We start from the raw sequence: 20861 nt of genomic DNA, 5'->3' as shown, positions 1-20861 counted from the left end.
ATTTACTCGAGGCATGCATTCATGTGTGCATGAGTGGACGCATGAGAAAACAGCAGAAGTATGTGTGTATGTGTTGTTTGTGCTGTCGTAGACAAGCAATATTATAAGAAGTGACCCTCTCCAGTTGAAATTGCATCTTCCTGAAGAGAGCAGTGAGGATAAGGCTGTCACATGATTATAAATATGTTAATGAACTCTAGTCCCACACGACTGTCTGTGTAGATATAGTCTTTGCATTGGGTGTAACAAATCACGTGGTCAGGTGTTTGCAGCTAAATGTAATGTAATGCATGCAGGTTTCTCAGGTTTCTCAGGATGTGTTGTGTCACTGTGTTATTTTGTACATCTTTCTTTCTTTCTCCTCCTCTCCTCTCTCTTTTCTCTCTCTATGCACGTGCATGCTGGTCGTATTCCTCTTTTTCATCTCAGTGCAGCTGACTGTGTTCTGTTCCCTGCCCAGCAGACTCTACCAACCCCTGGGATTCCCTTTCTACAGCCCACTCTGCCCTGCAGGAAGTGACCCTCGAGCCCCACCCGATTCCATTGCTCTCATCCCATCCAGCCTCAGCCCCAGACTCCCCCCATCAACTCCTCCTAGAGGCCACAGTTTGCATGGCAGAGAAAGCTCCACAGCTGACAGACCACTGCTCCATTAGAGGGGCTACAGGTGGCAGGTCCACCCAGCAGAGGGGCATCATCAGGGGGCAGGGAGCCCCTCAGGGGTCTGGAGAGGTGGACGGTGGACTGGTTGACAGACAGCCTCGGGCATTGCCTCCTAAAGCTGTCCTGGGGAGGTCCGTCGAAAGACGAGAGAGGCCGAAGGAGACGTGCTCCCCCTGCTGTGAGAGAAAGGGCCTGCACACACAGGCCATGAGCACTGTCTGGCCCTGGGACGCATATGTGAGTGTGAATTCAAACGGAGCCTCTCTGGCAAGTGGAGATGGACATGTCAACCTCCAGGAGAGGCCGGTGTCTCGAGGTCTGTACCTCAGAGAGGAGGAGAGGGCCGGTGGTCACAGTGGGCTCTGCTGCCCCTCGAAAACTGTGGAGGATCCTCCTGCGAGGAGTGCAGCTGCCTCCCCCGGACCCTGGAACATTCCCGGGTCTGATAAACTGCCTGGCACCCTGAGGTCCTGGACCTCCACTGTAAGCAGGTAGAAAGGATCTAGCTGGTTTGAACTGGATCACACTGTCTGGCTCCTCATTCAGTTCACCATCAGATATCTGAGAACAAGTGTAAATCTCCCTCACTCCCTCGTTCTGTTCGGTTTTCTTCTCCATTTACTTCTGAAATCATACTTTGTTTTGTTCTTACCAGATGATTATTACACCCGCCACCTTAAAAAACAGACAAATGTTCACAGCTATTGTGACATAGAGTATAAACCCTGATGGACTCGATATGAAGACATTTTAGACCCTCGGCTGCCAGAGTTTATGCTTTGATCCCAGACGGAGAGATGATGTCTGAGTTAACAGACTTTTACCGCTCAACGGAATCTGGCTCACATCGGTTAGTGCACCATAACCCCCTATGGAAAAAGGTTGGTCTCCGGGGAGAGACATATGTGCATCCAAGAGGTTTACTTGTGCTCCATTTTCTCTGTGCAGTGGCAAGAAATGAGACGACAAATGTGTCAGAGGGAGGAAGTGACACTGAAACTCCTGGAGGACATGGCACTGACCCATGTGGTTAACCCGACATATGTTAAGATCTCACACGCCTACCTATATATCATATACTGTAAATGTAAAGATGTGATAAATATGTACATTTGGTTAACTTCAAAACGAACCTGTCTGTGTTTTTCAAGGCAGTGTTGTAGTTAGAAAAAACAAAAAAACACAGGACAGTATTTTAGGATCAATATTTCCGCGGCCCTGCTATGACTACATATCAAAGACTGTGACAGTCACCAAACTGCTGAGGGAGGCAGTGGTCATGTGCATGGATGTAAACCACCATGTCCTAACACATGTCTTCTAGAGGTAGAACATCGGGAGGACATCCTCTGTGGAGCCGAACAGTCGCTTCTCGTGTGAGACATTCTTTCTTTTTTTTCATTAAACTCAACTTCTGGGTGACTGACGCCAGTTGGCTTAGTAAGAACTCATCATACTGTTCTGAGTGATGTACACAACCAGATCACAAGTCAACCATGCAGTCATTGTGCAGAATTTCGAAGCTGTGCCGTCTTCATTTGATGCTCAACAGGAAAGAGAAAAAAAACTGTCCCGTCTATAATTCCCATTTCTATGCCTTTTACTGTGCTAAGTGCACCACATCACTGTGGGAGAGGGGCATCGGTGCGGGCAGGAGGAGGCCGATGGTTACGAGGTGGGGCGGAGTGCCTTACTCAAACTAATGCAGAGCTGTAGGGATTTGTTTTGTTCTGGGAACCGAATGCAAAACAGATGTTAGTGACCACGCACACACATATCAGCAGCCCGTTGAGTTGTGGGGCCTGTTTCCTTCGGACTTAACACCGAGCAGTATCTGCAGTTATCTTGATGCACTCTCAGCTTTATAGCGAATCAAAGTCTACGATTGCCCTCGTCCCCCCCTGGTTTCGAAAGAGGGGAAACGATGTAGCCTGTAGCATTACACCCTCTTCTCGGAGAGTAAACCTGGGAGAGTCGAGCCGTGAACGTTATTCCAGACAGGGTTATTATCTAAGTGGACCGTGGTTTCTGTTGTGTGTTAATTACAGCTTTATTTGTCTGTTCCACACACACACACACGCAGGAAGCGGCGATTTTCCGTGAAACATACATTTATTGAGACATCCGTCGAGTCGAAGGCATGCTGCTATTAAACCACAGATCAAGTCACCATCCTCCTGCATTTATCTCAATTTTGATATTGTTTGTTTGCTCTCATTCAAAATCAATCACCACCGTTTTTTTAGTACTGAAGGAAATATAAGTTTAAAAAGAAGAAATTATAAGCATCGTTAAAAGTGGGACCGAATGACAACAGATCCGAGACGTTTGCGTTTGGATCTGGAACTCGAGCACGAACCCTGTGCCTAAAGAGTCGTCCCAGTGTCTTCTGGGTAAAAAGTCCTCTGGATGTTGGTGAGCTGACTGGACAGGTTGAATACACCTGTGGTTCAGGTTAGCGATTAGCATGGGACCCGCCATGAGGCCGTAGGAAGGTGTTCAGTGTATGTAGGTGAGAGATTATGTCATCCAGCCCCCGCCCCCCCCCCCCTGCCTGCTGTGAGTGATTTTGTAAACAGAAACAAAACAAAAAAAATGCTTTATCTGAACCCGTGAAGGATGGCACGTTCATAAATCCCCATTGAGATCAAGTATAACTGTGTAGTGTTAATTGTGTACTATTCACCTTGTACAGCTGTATTCCTACAAATATGGTTTACTGTATCATTGATACTGTAGTTTCAAAGACGTGAACAACTATTTTTATGAAATGCGACAGTACTGATATATTACATTTTGCTAAAAAATAAAAAAACTTGTTTACTGAAAGATATTCTGAAATACTGTCAAATAAACTCTTGACATGGTGTAAAATATTCTTCTCTGGCTGTTGATTTACTTCATAACCACTGAAACAATAAATTGATAGATTAATCAATTAATGGGGAAAGTGTTAAATTCTGTTTCCACTTCTCAAATGTGAATATCCAAGATCAAACTTTGAATATGAGACAAGAGATCAGTTTTAACTTCCAGATTTTTACATTATCACTAATGTTTGATGATATGATGGCAGGTGAGCGATAACCTGAGAATGTCAACTTAGGCAAAGGTGATCTTTTTATTATTTAATCATTCATGATGCAGCACTCGTGGGGGAACATACCAGAGACACAGGTAACTATTTACAATGAAACCACATCAGAGTGGCTTTTATTTAACAAGTCAGCCTCATGTTTGCAACAATCATTTACACACAGGCACAATGTGGAACAACCCAAAATTCTTCAAGACTTTCACACAGTTCTTAAAGGGGCTGAACAATTTCTTCACTTCTGTTTCTGATGTCACAAAAGAACATGGGGGGAAAAAAATCTGAAAAAAGCTAAAACCACATCTGTCAATCAAGTGTGTAGCTGGAAATATAACCCAGACAAAGTCAGAATCAGCAGAAACTCCTGTGTGGGTTTGAACACCAGCTACTGTCTGTAATAATGATGTAAATCATGTCTGTAGTTTGGTCCTAGGGACGCTTCCAGTGGAAATTACATTAGAGGAGGTACCAATAACAATCTCACATCCATCCAATAGAAATAAACAAGATACAATTATTTACACATTTCTCAGAAGAAACACATATTTCAAAATAAAACAACTTGTAAACATTTTCCCAGCATCTCACTGCTGATTGGTGGAGCCCGATCAATTTATCAGCAGGTCAATATGAGCCTTTTACAGACGTATCGCTATCTGCGTTTGCCGATATTTAAACAAAATTTACAGGATAAACAATGCAGAGAATGTGTGTAGTCACATTTTATGTTAAAATGATGTATATCTTCTCAATTCCTGTTCTTCAGGTTTGTATTTTGCTCCCTATTCTCAGCCTCGGCCCAAAAACCCACATGAGTCAGGCTGTGCTGTTTTAGTGGTTAAGGTGCAGCTGGGGAGTCGTCAGCCGACTGCAGCTGAGTTGTTGTCGTCTCATTGTTGTGAGAGATCATCCAGAGGAGGAGGAGGAACTGAGCTTTCACTGGTTTCTTGTTCATTCAGAGAAGCCTCCTGATGATTAATAATGAAAAACACAGAGAGAGTTAGATTTCCCTCTTCAATTTCACAACAGGTTTCAATTCAAAGCGAGGATCACTGATTGGTTTACCGTCAGAGGTTTGTAGATTCCCATCTGAAAACGACAGCAGACGACATCGACCAGGCAGCCGATCATACTGTGGAGCATACCTGTGAGAGACAAAGACCCGGTTCACAGACACTGACGTTCACGAGCTCAGATGAGGTGAAAGCAGGTTTGATCTCTCTGTGGGTTTTTATATAGAAGACGATGTTGAGTCTGCATCTGACAGAAACCCATAAATAATACATGCAGCAGGATTTATGGCTTTTTCCCAGATGCTTTACTATGTTTATGTAAGAGTGAATGTCTGCTCTCATTAACTGAACTCTTCTTCTACAGTGACTCCTTCACCGCATGAGGAACAGTGGTTACATGTGCTGCCTCTGTTTTCAGTTCACACGAGTATAAAAAGTAATTCGTTAGCTCCATGTGGGACTGTTTGTGAGTGTGTTCCTATATTTTCACTTTTATTGATCTTTCTCAGTCTGTAAGTTTCTGTAAGTGGATTTTCATATTGTAGATGAATTAATCGATTTCAAGCCAATGGCTGCTCAGAATATGGGAGTATAAGTGTTTAAGCAGCATTGTAAAACAAAAAAGTGTTTTAGCTCCATTATAATAATAATAATTATAGTTCCCTTTCATACTAAATGCATCTGAAAACGCACATCACATGACCATTCACATACACTGGGCATGTGGGTACCAGTGTAAACAGGAAGCAGGTTATCCTCCCTGCAGTCGATTGTTTTGATTTGTTTCTGCACGTCCATACTACAACAAAACATTTCAAACTAACAATAACAACAGCAGATATAAATGTAGCAACAGGGACATGTTTTAAATCTAAAACATATATACGTGTGGCTGTTGCCTAAACGTACAAGCACAATCATCATAAAGCTCCAGTTTAGTTTTGTACATATGCATCTGGTACTTGATGAAACACTATAGTAGTTAAGACAGTTTATCTACCTGTGGTGGAGAAAATTCCTCCGACGATGCCGCAGAGTCTGACGAGAAACTGCCAGAAAGGCATGTGCTGCTCGGTGACTCTGACCATCAGAGAACTGATATCATATTTCATAAAGATCCCTGAGACTCCATGGCTGCCTGCAGCATGGTTTATCGCTCGCTCCTGCAGAGGGACACAAACACATATTGATGCACTGAAAGATAACACACAACACAAATACACAAACATGAGCTGAATTCAAACCTACCCGCTCTGTGACTGAGTACTGATGCGTCTCAGCAGAAATCTGGTAAGTGTTCAGCTTGGTGGGCACGATGGTGATGAAGTACTGAAACATGTGGTTTGCTACAGAGAATTGTCACAGCACCGTCAATAAAAAAGCACACTAAAGCATAAATGAAAACAATAATTGATTTGTTTGTGACGCCAACGACGTACGCTCAGCAGAGATCTTCTCTGTGCCGTCCAACGGGCTGATTATCCCAGGAATCGCTTCTCCAAAGGACAGGTGGTCGATCCGGTGAGAGAAGTTATAAGCTGCGGCACAATGACGAGTCAGAACCGTTATCTTCAACATTTAATGTGTCACAGAACATTTAATTTGTACTGTGATTAAAGAAGCAGGGCATCAATGTTTTGTTAAAAATAAAAAACTCACAGTCATGGCTGACGAGAGCAGCTAGATGAGCGTGTCCTCTGGGATGAGGGATGGACCTGTGGAGGACAATGATACAACATGTTCAGGTTTAATTCTCATCTTCTGGATAAATGTACCATATCTAATAACAAAGTGATTAACACATCATTATGAGCGTGTTCAACATCAGGGCGACACTTACTTGCCAACAGTGATGTGGAAGTTTCCTGCCACTTTGTTAACATACATATGTCCATGTATCCTGCAGGCCGTGAGGGAAGTGATGCTGTCGTCCCTGTGGGGAAAAAGAGAAACAAAACGACGAGGGAATTATTTATTAAAGCTATAAGTGAGGTCGAACACTTCCTTATGATTGAAATTATATTTCCAACTTTAAAAAGGAAAAGAGTATATTTTAGGAGCTTGTACCTATGGTCAGGAGCAGGAGGATCTCCTTTTAACGCAGCCTTGAAGATGATGTCCTGAAGAGCGTGCTCGACTCTCAGACGCTCCTGGATGTGCAGAAGAGTCCTGACGGAGACAGAAAGTCAGAGCTCACTTCGAATGAGAGAGAAGTCAAATGGTGAATCAGCATTTCAAATTCTAAATCAGTACAAATCAGGTGAAACCACACGGTACCATGACTTTACTACTTTATAGTGGTGGCAAATATCTTTGGTGTGCTTTAGATTTACTGTTGCCACTTAATGTGAGCTGTAACATTTAATTATCAATAATTAATAGATTAATTGAAAATTACAGTAATGTGGCTAATGTGACACTGTGGCTTCAGCTACTCAAAAAATATCTGTAGAAATCACATTGAGCTGAATGAATTGTTCATTTCTTTTTACATTTTTTGTTTTATAGAAAAAACTATAAGCTACTAATCAATACAACAGTTGGCAAATTAATTGATGATTAGTTGCAGCTCTACTTCTATTGAGAGGCACCATACACTTGATTATCTGCCACTTAAAGACAACTGCTTGCTATAAGTAAATAAAAGAAAGTGTCCAGGATAGTTTGATTCTTACATGTGCCACATCTTCTGCTGTGGAGACAGTTCATAGTTGACCTGGAAAGGGAAAATTAATTGTGAGACACGTATGAAGAAGCTTTAAGAATTGAATAAAAATGATTAAATAGAGTCGTAATGGAGTTTAACGCTTTGTCTCCTCATCTATATTGTTGAGTGAAGTAAATGAAGGAGCTCAAACTCACTGGTTCATATTTTAAACCATCAGATGCGACCATGGTTTCTGCCAGATCCAGGACATCTGCACCAATATCTAAACACAAGCATAAAAACACATAGTCATACTTTCTCTTCTAAACGAAAGAAATGACAAGCAAACCGAAGATGTTTGTACTTACATTGACATCTCATAGCAACTGTGATGTCTACATTGATCCGGAGTTTACTGTAAATGAAGAGCAGATGCAGACGTGTCCATTTATCGTTTATCATGAACACCAAGTTAAAACTAACACAGATGAACAGTCCTGCAAGGATCAATTTGAAGGAAGTCGTCTGTACTGATGTTGAACTGTACTGCAGTAAACACCCAGCCCAATCAAATAATTGTATAATAAAATACAACAACAATAGTAATTATAACAATAATAACCATGTGTGTGAGTCTCACCTGCTGAAGTCTTTGTCCACCTCGTACTCGTATCTCATCCACGTCCTTGTGTACACAAAGAACTCCAGGATGGCAAGAACAGCCATGAGGGTGAAGGCGATCAGAGACACTGCAGAGGACACACACACAAACACAAACACACACACACACACACACACACACACACACACACACACACAGGGGTCATTACACTCACTCGATGGACACTACAGTTGTGTCTGTCACCTGCTGTGTATCTGCCATGTGTTGTGGTGAAGCTGTTTTGTGTCTGTGGGTTGTTATGTTGTCTGTCGTGAGTTTGTCATGTGTCTGAGTTGTGTGTCTGTGTAGTGTGCCGGTTGTGTGTCTGAGGTCTGTTGTGGTGTATCTGCTTTTTGTCTGTGTAGTGTGTCTGTCGTGTGTCTGTTGTGGTGTGACAGTGTTGTGTCTGTGCTGTTTGTCTGTTGTATGTCTGGGTTATGTAGTGTGTCTATAGTGTGTAGGTAGTGTCTCTGTAGTGGTGCCTCTGTGGTGTCTGTAGTGTCTCTGTGTTGTGTCTGTGTGTGTCTGTAGTGTCTGAGTAGTGTGTCAGTTGTGGTGTGTCTGCTGTAGTGTGTCTGTGTTGTGTCAATGGTCTGTGTTGTGTCGGTAGTGTCTATGTTGTGGTGTCTGGGTCTGTTGTGGTGTATCTGTAGTGTGTCTGTGTTGTGTATCTGTCAGCTGTCTGTAGTGTGTCTGTGTTGTGTATCTGTGGGCTGTCTGTAGTGTCTGTGTTGTGTCGGTACCTGTCCCGCCGCTGGCTGTGGACTCCACGTAGCTCTCCGGGACTTTGGGGAAAGCGTCCAGCTCCTTGACCAGAGTCAGAGTTTTCTTCTTCGTGAGTCTCCTCATGTCGCAGCTGGAGCTCAGCGATCCTCTGAGACTCTGGGTGTTCGGGACGAGCTGAGATCGATAAAGTTCAGATTGAACGTTTGACCATTACAACAACCGAGCTCACCGTTAGCACCAGCTAGCTTAGCAGGCTAGAACATGGCGGAGGTTAAATGAAACATGGTTGTATTGTTTGTAAATGCGATAATTATCCATGTTGACTTTATATTTACAGTATATTTGGTCAGGAGAAAACACTGAACCTGGAGTATCCGGTCATGTGACGTGGAAGTCACTGTGACGTTTGACCTCGTTGTCTGGAAAAACTGCTCCCATCCGGACATAGCACCCTCTGGTGGTTGTAGACGAATTGCCAATTCATGGCTTTCAGCTTGATTTTTGTAACCAGGAGAAAAACTTTGTTGAGCATATTTACAATGATTTCATTCCCTTTCGTACATTTTGATGGTTGGTTATAGAGTCCAGGATCCAGAGTTCTCTGGAGAACGTTTCCTTTTGTAGTTAAACTTGGTTACTCTACAGGATTAACCTATAAAGAAATAAACTTTTGAGTTAACCTATCCAAACAGTTATTCTCTGCTTTCTAAAGAGTTTTGAGTCAAATAAATGTTTCTATTTATGTCACATCTGTGGTATTTAAGCGTCTGTATTTTACCTCAGCACCCAGACAAGTGTGGCACTCAATTATGTAATTTTATAATAATTTTTTCTTTTGCTCAGGGTTATTCTCACAAGGCACACCAAGTTATTTCTTTCTAATGAGGAACATAAATGCACTCTCATAATTTCATTAAATTAAATTTCTATCACTTTGCATCCTTGTTTTATTTTCTGTTGGAACATTAACAGGTTCAGTTTGTAATAGCAGTTGTTACATCACATCTTTTTTAACTGAAGGACACAGTTTACAAAAGATATTATTCACCTCTGTAAAACAAATTTGTCAAGCACCAGTAATTGTTCTCACTTTCATTTAATTTATACTTACTGTCTAGAAAGATATTTCACTGATTAAGTATATAAAACACAAACACAAACACGTTCCGGTTGAAATCAGAGTGTAAATAAAACGTGGTTTCCATCTCAAAGAGCAAATCTATAGGGTCCTTAAAAGGTTTTCTGTATCAGAAACACAGATAACTGACAGTGAACCTAGTATCCGACCTCCCTGAGATGGAAGAGGAGAATTTTTGGGCGAGAAACAGGAGATAAAACTCTGCTGAAATCATTGGTTGTAACAGAGGTCCATAGACTAATAATGCTGTGCCAATATTATCACCACATCAACAGTATTAAGTACTTGCACACAAACTATAATGCAGAGAAAACGTTCACATTCAAGTTACTTGAACCGCATCTCTTCAAACAGAAAATGCTTCCGAACAAATAAGGAGTGAGGGCTTTTACTCTTGTGTGAATAAGACATGTGTATCCATAGTGACATACTGTACAACTTCAAGTATAATGTGCATTATTTCAGTGCTGAGTAGGCAAAAAAACAAACAAGCATGACAAGCATCCTCAGAGACAGTTCACAGCCACCTCGACGATCAAGGCTGTGAAGCTCTTTCCAACAAATACATCAAGTGTGACTGGAAAAGTGACCAATCATCATGAAGACCAACATAAATACAACACGACTTTCCTGCTAAGATCGCTTTAAGGTTGAAGCTCAACTTCAAGTGCCGGACATCCATTCAAAGTGTTCGCTCTATTCCGCAGGTACAGAGTCAGGCCCTTCGTCCTGTAAGACGGCCATCTCTGGGACGTCGGAGGTGGGCGTGTCAGGCGGCTCTTGAGAGAGATCTTCTGAGCATCTGCTCACAGTGGGGGAGATCACATCTGGACTCGTGTCACATGACTCTGTGCTCTGCTCCGAGGTGGCCGTGGTGATCGTTGTGGGGACACTGTGGGGAACTGGGTCAAACTCGTCATCGTCGTCCTCCGGAATCGGTGACTCGTGGATATCTAGATATGTCAGACATGAAATTTGGTTGAACTGAATTCGGAGGAGTTGATTGTTGGCATGACAAATGAAAAAGAGAACTCACTGCTGAAAGCTTCTGGGTACTGCTTAGCGACCTTCCCTTTAAGTGTCCTGGGGAAGAAAAGTAGACAAATAATCAGCGATTGTGTTTGTGTGTGTGTGTGTTTCTGTTTCCCCCTGGTGGGGCAGTGTTTACCTGATCCGTCTGAAGACGCTGTCCAGATCTTTCTTCATCTCCACCAGCGTTCGTGTGTGGAGCAGGAAGCGCTCGTTCATCTGCTGCAGTCGCACGTTTGACAGCCCGTTGAAGTTGATCAGCATTTCGTTGGTTTTCTCAAAGCGGTCGAGCCTGTTTCCCGCAATTAATCAGCAAAACAACAAGAATCTTCAGGGGCCAGTTTGAGATGAGGAAGGGACAGGGCAGCATCACTGTCAAATACAGTGTGAGGCCCTGTTCAGACCTGGTGATACCGTCCATCCGGAGCGATCCAATCACAAATAATCACATCATTTCTAGCAAAGACCCAATCATGTTCCGAGTTTACAAATGTTTCCGATGGCTGTGTGTGTGTGTGTGTGACTCAGTACTAGTGAGTAAGTTTATAAGGACTTGTGTTGACATAGCGGTGATCAGACCTAAAGGAGCCCTGAAGATGCGTTTAGGTGCATTCAGACCTGTACATAGAGCTGCCCACTTGTGACTGAATCCCTCAGGATGGATGTTAATACCAGGTCTGAACGAGGTCTCACCAGCACAACATTTTCTATGTAGTGATAAAAGGAAGCAGGAGTGACACGTGATGCTCATCAGATGACACCAACACTCACATGTGTCTCTGAGCCTGGATGATGGCATTGACGTCTTCGGAGTTGACCATGCTCAGCATCCGGCCGCAGAACACCCCGGAGGCTGTGGGCTCCTCCATGACGACGATCCAGAGGAAAACACCTGGGAATACAAACCTGCAGTCAGACCTGTGAGAGTGGTATAGAGCTGAATGAAACCACGTGTGCAGCGTCACTAGTAGCGGATGTCAGTGCTGATGTCTGCATTAACTGTAGGAACTGCAGTTTTTAACAGACACGTTATTAAACTTCACATTCTCTCCAGGGACTCGGATCTTTTCATGACAGCAGCTTGAACCGATGAGTCACTTCATTAACAGCCGGGACGAGTCATAGATAGCACGGATATAATCCCCGTTAGCTTCCGAACTAAAGTAACAAGCAGAGCAGCGGTGATGTTACCTTCTTCCTCTGGTGAGCGACTGTTTCCTCTCTCTGCTGCTATTATAAATCTACATCTGCAGAGAACAGCTGACAGCTGAGTAGGAACAACAACAAAGCACATCCGCGTTTCTGCACTTCCGGTCATAGGACCAACGTTTCCGGTGCTTTTTCTTTTTTTTGTTCCTTTTCTTTTCTTTATTTAAAACTGCGCAAATTACAAATGCACATGGTTAACAATATTAAATTCGTTGTTATCGACAACAACAACTATACGGTAGTCACGTCACACCGAAAGATAAAAACGGTGTTCTTGTTAAACATATAAAACATTCGAATTTAAAATGGCATTAAGTATTATACCACGTAATACAACTTTTAATTCCCTTTATTCCAGAATATCTATTCATTATATATAGACATACACAGACAACTAAACATATAATTCGTATGTAGATAATAATTTTTTAAATATAGGTCCAAATAAAATATACTATGTAAAATTGTCCAAATATAGATATTTAGAGATAACCACGTAAATCTAATTACAAACATTTGAAATTTGCTATTTTCATATATAGGTAACATCCAAAAAACTGTGTTAAAGCTTCCCACAGAGTTGAAGCATTTATATGGAATATCTTTGAAATGTTTAACTTTGTTACATAACTTTATGTCAGACATTAATACTACCATATTGAAAGTAGATGTTCTCAAAATAAGTAAATCTTTCAAATCATGGATTCATGATTGGATTTTGATTTGAACTCGTGTTTATCCTCCCACCTCATAGAAGTAACTTCGGTTATTTCATGTTTCCAGAAAAATCACAAAATTGGTTTTATTAAGGGACATGTAAAAAAAGTACATGATTTATAAAAAATACAAAACTGCTTTGTCTAACTGGTAAGCTAAGTAAATGCATAGCAACAGTACATGCAAGTCTACAGTTAGATATCCTACTGTTCTTGAACATTTTTAAGCTACAGGCTAAACAGGGGAGAAGTACATTTCGGCTGCAATCTATCATTTCTCTGCTTATAGGATACAAATCCAAAATGAAGATACAGAATAAGTTAGGTTGCACGCAACTCAACCGATGAGTAAATAAATACTTGACATCATTTCACAAATATTGACAACCGGTAATTCAACGCAACGTTAAACAGAGCCTGCGTGTGAATTACATTCGATTTCTGATGTACAAAAACCATGCTACGCAAAAGCTAAACAAGAGAAGAATTCATAGTATTACACTTCTAAGCAGGGACGCAGTGATACAAATAAATATGAAATAAATAAATAACTAATCCCATATATGAGCCACGTGGCTCGCCCAACCCCTTATGTACAGAACACACCCTCTGCTCCCAACTACAACATCACAGGTATGAAATTTCATATTAGTGTTGGTTTTCAGAATACCATAAACATACATATAAATGACCTCGGACAAGCACAAGTGTCCATAGAAAACCTGCATTGATTTGACATTGGGTGAATTTCAATGTGCTTTGGCTTTCATTTGATAAATAAAGTAATATTAGGCTATATATCACAACACGTGTGGTATATAAGAGGCAATGGCATAGAATTTTAGCTTGTATAAAGTCTTTTACCGTATACTGACCCAGGAATGAGGAAAAACACTGATGCTGATATTGCTGAATGACTATAGACCGATTATGTGTTTTGCTGTCGTATTTTGAAGTATTATTATGCAAAGAGATTTCTATTTTTCTTTTTAAGTTTTTTTTACATACAAAAATAAGTTAAAACTCCAGAGAAATGGATCCAAAAAAATAAAAAATAAGATTTACAGTTTATATAAGGCCATGCAATTTTCGTAGACTCATGCATCAGATCGTTAGGTCTTTTGGATGAGTGGCTTGCCATTCATGCAAAATGCACTATGTGTTGCTCAGGCCACTATAAATATAGCTACTGTCCCTTTTTGTTCCTTAATACCAATCCAAAATTTACACTAGCACTGTCTGTAACACATAATTAAGGCTGGTGTATTTGCTGTTGAAGCTGTGAATAGGCCTCGTTTCAATGGGACCACGAACGTATTTGCACACAGAGACGCTAATCCAGTTTACAAACACAAATGCTTTGATAGGAGTGGATGTGAATAGAGACAAACACAAGGGCTACTGTACAGGTCTGCGCTCCATCAGTGTAAAGTGTCATTCATTCCAAAACGAGATATCCACCATCAAAAGGAAAGAGCCATCTACTCTGAGTATAGAGAAAATCTAAACAGGCTTGTAAAATATCCCCAATGAGAATGATTTCAGTTGCATGTTTGAAATGTTGAGTGATGAATTTCAAGTAGCACCCTTTTCTTTGAGCCGGTGGATCTATTGCGTTTTGGAATAAAATCTTTAGATGTACCAGCGAACAAGAGCTCCAGCATTTCAATCGAATGTATATCAAAAACACAACGGATGAGGATCCGCCATCAGAATGGGAAGAATATTAAATACAAACGAAAAAAGAGAGACAAGGTGGAAACACGACAGTTCATAAGTTACAGTTCAAACATAATAAACAAATCTCCAGAACCATTATGGAGAAGACCAAAGGATTTTCAGCTGCTTTGTGACTGAAGGCGATCTGAGGCAACTTCTTTCTGTGAGTGCTCGAGAGAAAAAAACAGAACCCCGAGATTTCTTCAGAGATGTGTGCAAAGGGAGGGAGGAGGGAAGGGGGGGCTGGAATTACCACCCTGCCTCTGCCGCCACCACTACGCCCCTGGTTGGAGGGGTTGTCATGGTAACACATTGCTGAGCTGGCTCGGCGTTTTCCTCACACGGAATTTCCTTCACTTCCTCTTCCGCCTGGGATTTTTCCCCTTCGACATCCGCTCCCACCTGGCCTTCCTCTACCTCCACCTCTTCTTCCTCGTCCTCCTCCTCATCTTCCTCCTCGTCTTCCTCCTCCTCCTGTTGCTGCTGCTGTCGCTGTTTCTTGCGGCAGCACGGCTTGAACAAATGTGGGTCGATGAGCACCTCGCCAAAGCGACCCTTGTAGATGATTCCACAGCAAACTTTTTGCCTACACAGAACACAATACAATAGAGTGAATGAAGCAGGAGAACCCTTCCATCTACAGCCCTTCATTAAAATGAATTAACACTGTGACTCTTAATGATGCTTGACATTGTTAAATAACTATTCAACTGATGTGACAGACATCAGTTGTTTTAGGCCTTTGACTCGCTGGTTAGGTGGAAGATGTCACCAAACTATAAACTATGAAAAATATTGGTGAGGCGATGCACACCCTGTGTGTGCTGTATAGACATCATTCAGTCAATGTTTATAAAAAAAAAAAAAAAAAATTGTAATATTCCCTCTTCATTCCTAAAGCTACAAGTCATGTCTATAGTGCTATTGGATAGAGATACCTTGAAAAATAAAATTGGAACTATGCATGTCGTATGGGTGGACTACATATGTGAAGAGACTTTTAGCAATGTCCTTATCACAATGTGAATATGAAGTAAATGCACAAAAATGTCTCCTTGACAAAAATTGCTTCTTGATTTTCTCAATGTATGTAACATAAAATGTAAAAAAAAGAGCTGGTGTGTTGTTTTAAATCCTAAATGAGTCTGTAGAACAAGGATATACCACTTCTTCACAGTGTGTATTACCTCTTCCAGTAGGTGAGGTCCAGGAAGGAGAAAACCGGGGAGCGGCTGGAACCCGGGCTGAGCTCAGTGTCAGAGCCGTCGTCCGACAGGTTGCTGTAGCTGGGAGACTGAGCCGGAGAGGCACTGGAGGTGGTGCTGTGAGCATCGGAATCTGGTGAGCAGATTATTAGCTGTTAGACATGTAGAGTGTATGACAAGGCATTTTGAGGATGAGATGAGTGACTGCTATTAAAGTAAATGGCCAACTAAAACAAAAAAAAACAAAAAATCAAACTCACTGTTTCTTTTAAGCTCTTTCTGCAGCCTGCTGATCTGACTCGGCCGAGCTTTCTTAGAGATGGACTTTATTTTCTTGGGCCTGGAGGTTATTTTTAAACTGGGACCTCCCCTGGCGTCCACAACCTGTGCACAGGGAAGGAGAGATGTTCAATGACTGCGAACATAGCTTGAATGATTCTGATATTTTATCATGACCCAGCAGCAGCTCACAGATTCACACTCACATGGTTCCAGTTCTTCTTGGTTCCCACTGGAAGCTTTTTCCATCGTTTCACCAGAAGCACACAGGCATTGCAGATTTCTCCAGATCTGGTTTCACTCAACCTGTGAGAGGATTACACATGATGAGTGGGAAAGGTTTTCTATCAATGAGATGCGTTACAGACCACGTGCTTAGGTGTGTCACTTACCCGAAGCAGCTCCTGAACTCCTTCTCATAGCGCTTACTGTCCGTGAAACGAGAGCTGGACGACTTTGCACGGCAGATGCAGCAGCCGTCCAGACTCCTATACATTTTTGGCTTGTGAAAGCCAAACATCTGCGAGGAGAAAACAGACAAATACATAAATTAAAGAAGCACAAGCATCCCCGGACTCTGATCCGCGTGCGTCAGCTGCACCATGCTCCCGCAGCAGCAGCAGCCTCGTGGCTCAGATCAGACGTGGTGTTTTATTGTGCAGATTAGCCACATGTGAATGAATGAATATTAAAATGTAAATACGGAGTGCTTTGGTCACGGTTTGGAGATTTAAAAACATCCAGGGAAAGCGGTTTTGTTGGAGCATCTCTCCGCTGTGACCCACATGAGGGAAGTAGGTCAGCAGTCAGACAGCGTGTCAGACAGATCATGTCACTGCGCTGCGCACAGGACGCACGCCCCGTTTAAGGAAACTCAAAATACAACATTTAGTCTGAGCCTCCAGGCTGCGGAGGATAATGATCGTGGTTGAAATCAAGATTATATAAATGCAATGTTGCGCTGCAAGAGAAATGGGATGAATGTGTTCGAGGAATAAGACAAAATCACTCGAGATGCGCAGATTATGCAGCGGAATAAGGGTTTAGTTGCTAGGCAAGATTTATTCTGCACAGCACATGTGGACCTGAACTGCGGCAAACTGCGAGCCGCGCCCCCCAGACTGTTTTTTTTTTCTCGCCATCAGTCCTCCGGGTCTTCTGACAGTGCGGAGCCACAGAGAGTAGACAGAGAGCAGGGGAAACCACAGACCTCCCACTCCCATGCGTTTATCAAATACTGTTGTTTAAAAGGTCGGAAAGGTGATGGAGAAGGTGAGAAGTGCAGAAAAACAGGCTCCTGGTGGTGGAAGGCATAAGTGCAAGTATTTAAAGAAATAATAATACACTGGGTTAGAATAGAATACCACAGTGAAAACGTTTAACATGTCCAAGCTTTAAATCTACCAGGTAAAAGCTTAACTTGACATTTAAACTAAGAGAATGAAACAGCATGAGCAATATGGCCGAAAAAGGAAGTGATTTAAAAAAAATCAATCAATCAATAATTATCGCGATAAATATCAGTTAATCATTATTAAAGTTGAAGTATTTCTGCTACTGAGCGAAGGTTGTACTTTGTAACTCTAACTCTCCATGTAAAGAGAATGAAAAGTCAGAATGGGCTTTATTTGCCATGCACAAGTGCACACAGTGGGCATCTTGTGTAGCTGCATTCAGTGTACTAACACAAATAGACAATTAACAACAGACTACCAGAACTAGCGAGAAAAAACATGACCACTATGTGCAATAGAGAAAGTGTACGAGAGTAGTGCAACTCAAAACAAAATGTGCAAGGGTGGAGAGTAAACATTTAAATAGTAATTATTATCAGAGGAGAAAAATGTTCAAAGAAATATGACCAATAACATTCAGGTTACTCGTATGGGGTAGTTGAAGGTGCAGAGTGCAAAGTTGAAGGATCAAGTGTGGGTCACTATGTACAGGATGCATATGTGTATATATATATATATACACAGAATCTTATGCGGTAGTGCATTTGTATGATGGACAGTATATATAATGTGCTTATATTTATTATTTATGTGTACTTGTAAATCTGAATTGAGCAACAGTATAGTAAATAAATAATTAGGGTTTGTGGTGGATGGGTAGTGTACAGGGTTACTGTCGTTAGATTGTTCCTGACACTGTATGACTGGTTAAGTGTTCCTCAGAGTAATGAGGATCGTTAACATACAGGTTCATTATTCGGGGTGGGTAAAATAAAAAAATATATAATATAAAAGGACAGTAAATCTATAATAAAAGAAAGCATTTATATGATCACAAGGATGATAAAGGGGAACGTAAATAAACGTTAATAATTTCAACAGATGCATTTAATAAGAGTTTGTTAATAAAAGCAACAATGTGCATATTTTCAAGAATATGTTTTTGTGGGGCCTTCGTGTGAGTCCTCTGTCAGCGGCCGACGATCTCTGCAGCAGAATACAGTACGTGACGTAACTCAACATGGCAACACACTTCAAAGGCGGAGGTGGCGTGGAGAAGGGGGTGTGATGCGATTTATCCGCAAAAAACTGCAGCATTCGAATCGAAAGTGTAAAAATCGCTCTCGAAAGCGGCGCAGAGTGTCGCGAACAGCGCGCCCGCTCCCCCCCACGAGATCAAAGCACGCAGCGAGCACCGCACTTGCCTCCATCGAAGTGCGAGTCGCCAGTTTTCGCCGCCCACTCCGGCTAGGAAGCATGGCTCTCCACACGACCTGCTTCATGCGCACCCATTTTATAATCGCAGCCCTCAGCTCGACGATGGCCGACTTTTCCTGCGCCAACTTTCACGTGGTCATTCACAAACTCACACCGACACGATTCTTGCGTACCAAAAAAACGGCTTTTAAAGCGATCGAGGAGAGAAAGTAGTTCGCGGGGAATAGTGTACTTTGATCTTTACTCTTTGTTATTCCGGAGCCGCGTCGCTGCAACAGTCCAACTACATGTGCAGCGAGTTCAAAGCGGCGGGTCGCAGTTTAAACCGCTTTCTAACGCATTAAATAAACATCTTTAAGCCGAGTGGAGTTTGACGAAGCGGATGTTGATAGTAAACAGTTGGTGTTCTCTGTTTTGTTGACAGCAGCGACCCGCGTGCTGAGACGGATCTCCGCTCCGAGTGGGCGTGAGAGCAACTTGGTGTATTTGGCCGGTGAAGATGTGTAGCCGCCTGCAGCCGCTGTGCACACGCACCGTGCACCACCACCACGCTTTATTCAACATGAAGTGTGTGTGGTAGCACCGCACTACCACACACACACACGTTGGCCACATCCAGCCGGCGATTTTAAACACAAACGCGCCGAAGCGACCGACAACAACAACAGCCCCCGCTCCTCCTCACGCGTGCACACGAAGGCCATTCCGCCGCGGTTTCACGCATGTTTTGCGGTTTCTCCCGCATCTCCTGCGCTCACTTTACGCGATTGTAAGGTGGACACACGTGGGGCCGGGAGCCCGGTTGGCCGCTGCAGCAGGCCCCGGACACACACCGATCGTTCCCGGACAAGTGGAAGCTTGTTTTCAACACACATGTGAAAGCTCCGCGGGGACTTTAACCTCCTCCACAAGCGACACAACAACTGCACACTTTCACAACAAAATGGCGTCATTCTTTTACCTTGTTCTGCGTCGCGGCCGGCCGAGTCAAAGTGCAGCTCCGTGTGGTCGCGATGGGACTGTTATGAAAATCAAGCCGCACCAGTAACCCGCTCTCTTGTTGATGTCTGCGCCTGTGGACGGGACTGGAGAGTTGTGGACGCACTGCGCATGCGCCGTATCCACACCTCCATTTCACAGCGGAGCAGGACGCTCTTTTCCTTTTCTTCAATCAAGCCATTTACATAAACGACGTGTGACGTGGGCGTGCGTCTGCATTCTGCTGCCCTTATAAGGATGGGAACATTGCGCGGGAACAGGGGGCTCGGCCCCGGTTGCTATGGCGCATTGGAGAATGTCGGCGGAGGGGCGGGGCCTGTGGTTTTACTACACCGCGCCAGATGGCCCGTCTGGACGAGGAGAGGGCTTTAGGAGGCGCCTCGCACGAAGATGCGCTTTGTTGCTTTCTATTGCGTGACAGCGGAGCCGATTAGTGGAGAATACAGTGAGGCTGGAACATGGGGTCTCCGTCCAGTGGTCGGCGGAGGACCCGCAGGCCACCAGCGAGCCCCCCCCCCCCTTCCATAACCACACTGTCTGTAGCTGCACGTAAATAACAGTGTGTGATGACACCGCTGGAACGAGTCCGTCCATTGGTGGGATTTAGCCAAGTACATTTACTACTGTGCCCGAAAACGAATATATATATATATTTATAGTGTACTATATTTATTTTATATTATCACAACACTTAACATAACATTATTTAAGTGTACAAGCTACTTGATGATCTGAAATTCCCACGGGATTAATAAAGTATCCATCTATATATCTATCTATCTATCTTATATATTATAATATAATATCACATAATATATTCTCTTCTATAACATTACCTTACATTAAATTATGTCACATAGCATTATATTATAACGTAACTTATTCTATATTATTCTATTCTTGCATTATATCATATTATATTAAATTCTACTTTGCTATTTCTACTTCCCTCTTCCTTTTATTTCAGCTATTACAATTTGAAAAGTACAGAATTGACAAATATTTGGCTGATGTAAATTTTCATTTAAAAATGTCAACTATATATATTTTTTTGGTTTGTTGGTTGTTCAGGGCGAGTTTTTCATCAGTTT

At 42.5% G+C, this 20861-nt stretch overlaps 4 protein-coding genes across 6 annotated transcripts in view; 1 reads left to right on the top strand and 3 right to left on the bottom strand.

Moving 5' to 3' along the window:
* The window catches only part of LOC133954955 (membrane-associated guanylate kinase, WW and PDZ domain-containing protein 2-like), a 69723-nt gene extending 66194 nt beyond the window's left edge, over positions 1 to 3529 (top strand). Inside the window, exon 22 of one of the 3 annotated variants that reach the window (XM_062389560.1) lies at positions 464 to 3529. In XM_062389560.1, the coding sequence (XP_062245544.1) occupies positions 464 to 1158 (695 nt within the window). In that variant the 3' untranslated portion in view covers positions 1159 to 3529. Of the gene's footprint in view, positions 1 to 460 lie in introns of all 3 variants that reach the window. The other 2 variants (XM_062389559.1, XM_062389561.1) reach the window with 2 other exon arrangements.
* Positions 3530 to 3847: 318 nt separating this feature from the next.
* Positions 3848 to 9185, bottom strand: ergic2 (ERGIC and golgi 2). Its single transcript, XM_062389601.1, has 14 exons — positions 9140 to 9185; positions 8822 to 8978; positions 8058 to 8166; positions 7786 to 7832; positions 7633 to 7700; positions 7446 to 7486; positions 6838 to 6939; positions 6611 to 6703; positions 6430 to 6485; positions 6210 to 6308; positions 6019 to 6116; positions 5771 to 5933; positions 4823 to 4902; positions 3848 to 4725 (listed from the first exon to the last, which is right to left on the bottom strand). Exons 2-14 carry the CDS (start codon positions 8925 to 8927, stop codon positions 4648 to 4650), a joined length of 1140 nt encoding a protein of 379 aa, XP_062245585.1. The 5' UTR covers positions 8928 to 8978; positions 9140 to 9185; the 3' UTR covers positions 3848 to 4647.
* A 1129-nt stretch (positions 9186 to 10314) lies between these two features.
* Positions 10315 to 12286, bottom strand: kxd1 (KxDL motif containing 1). The gene is made up of 5 exons (XM_062389607.1): positions 12163 to 12286; positions 11743 to 11863; positions 11111 to 11263; positions 10979 to 11025; positions 10315 to 10895 (listed from the first exon to the last, which is right to left on the bottom strand). The coding sequence occupies exons 1-5, from the start codon at positions 12263 to 12265 to the stop codon at positions 10639 to 10641; spliced, it is 681 nt and encodes a 226-aa protein (XP_062245591.1). The 5' UTR covers positions 12266 to 12286; the 3' UTR covers positions 10315 to 10638.
* A 670-nt stretch (positions 12287 to 12956) lies between these two features.
* Positions 12957 to 19959, bottom strand: sinhcaf (SIN3-HDAC complex associated factor). The gene is made up of 6 exons (XM_062389606.1): positions 19733 to 19959; positions 16492 to 16619; positions 16306 to 16405; positions 16081 to 16204; positions 15803 to 15953; positions 12957 to 15201 (listed from the first exon to the last, which is right to left on the bottom strand). The coding sequence occupies exons 2-6, from the start codon at positions 16617 to 16619 to the stop codon at positions 14865 to 14867; spliced, it is 840 nt and encodes a 279-aa protein (XP_062245590.1). The 5' UTR covers positions 19733 to 19959; the 3' UTR covers positions 12957 to 14864.
* Between the last annotated feature and the right edge of the window lie 902 nt (positions 19960 to 20861).

The sequence above is a fragment of the Platichthys flesus genome, chromosome 6, assembly GCF_949316205.1.
Source record: "Platichthys flesus chromosome 6, fPlaFle2.1, whole genome shotgun sequence".
Lineage (NCBI taxonomy): Eukaryota > Metazoa > Chordata > Actinopteri > Pleuronectiformes > Pleuronectidae > Platichthys > Platichthys flesus.
The sequence above is the reverse complement of the archived record's forward strand: the minus strand, read 5'-3'. Positions and strand labels throughout refer to the sequence as shown.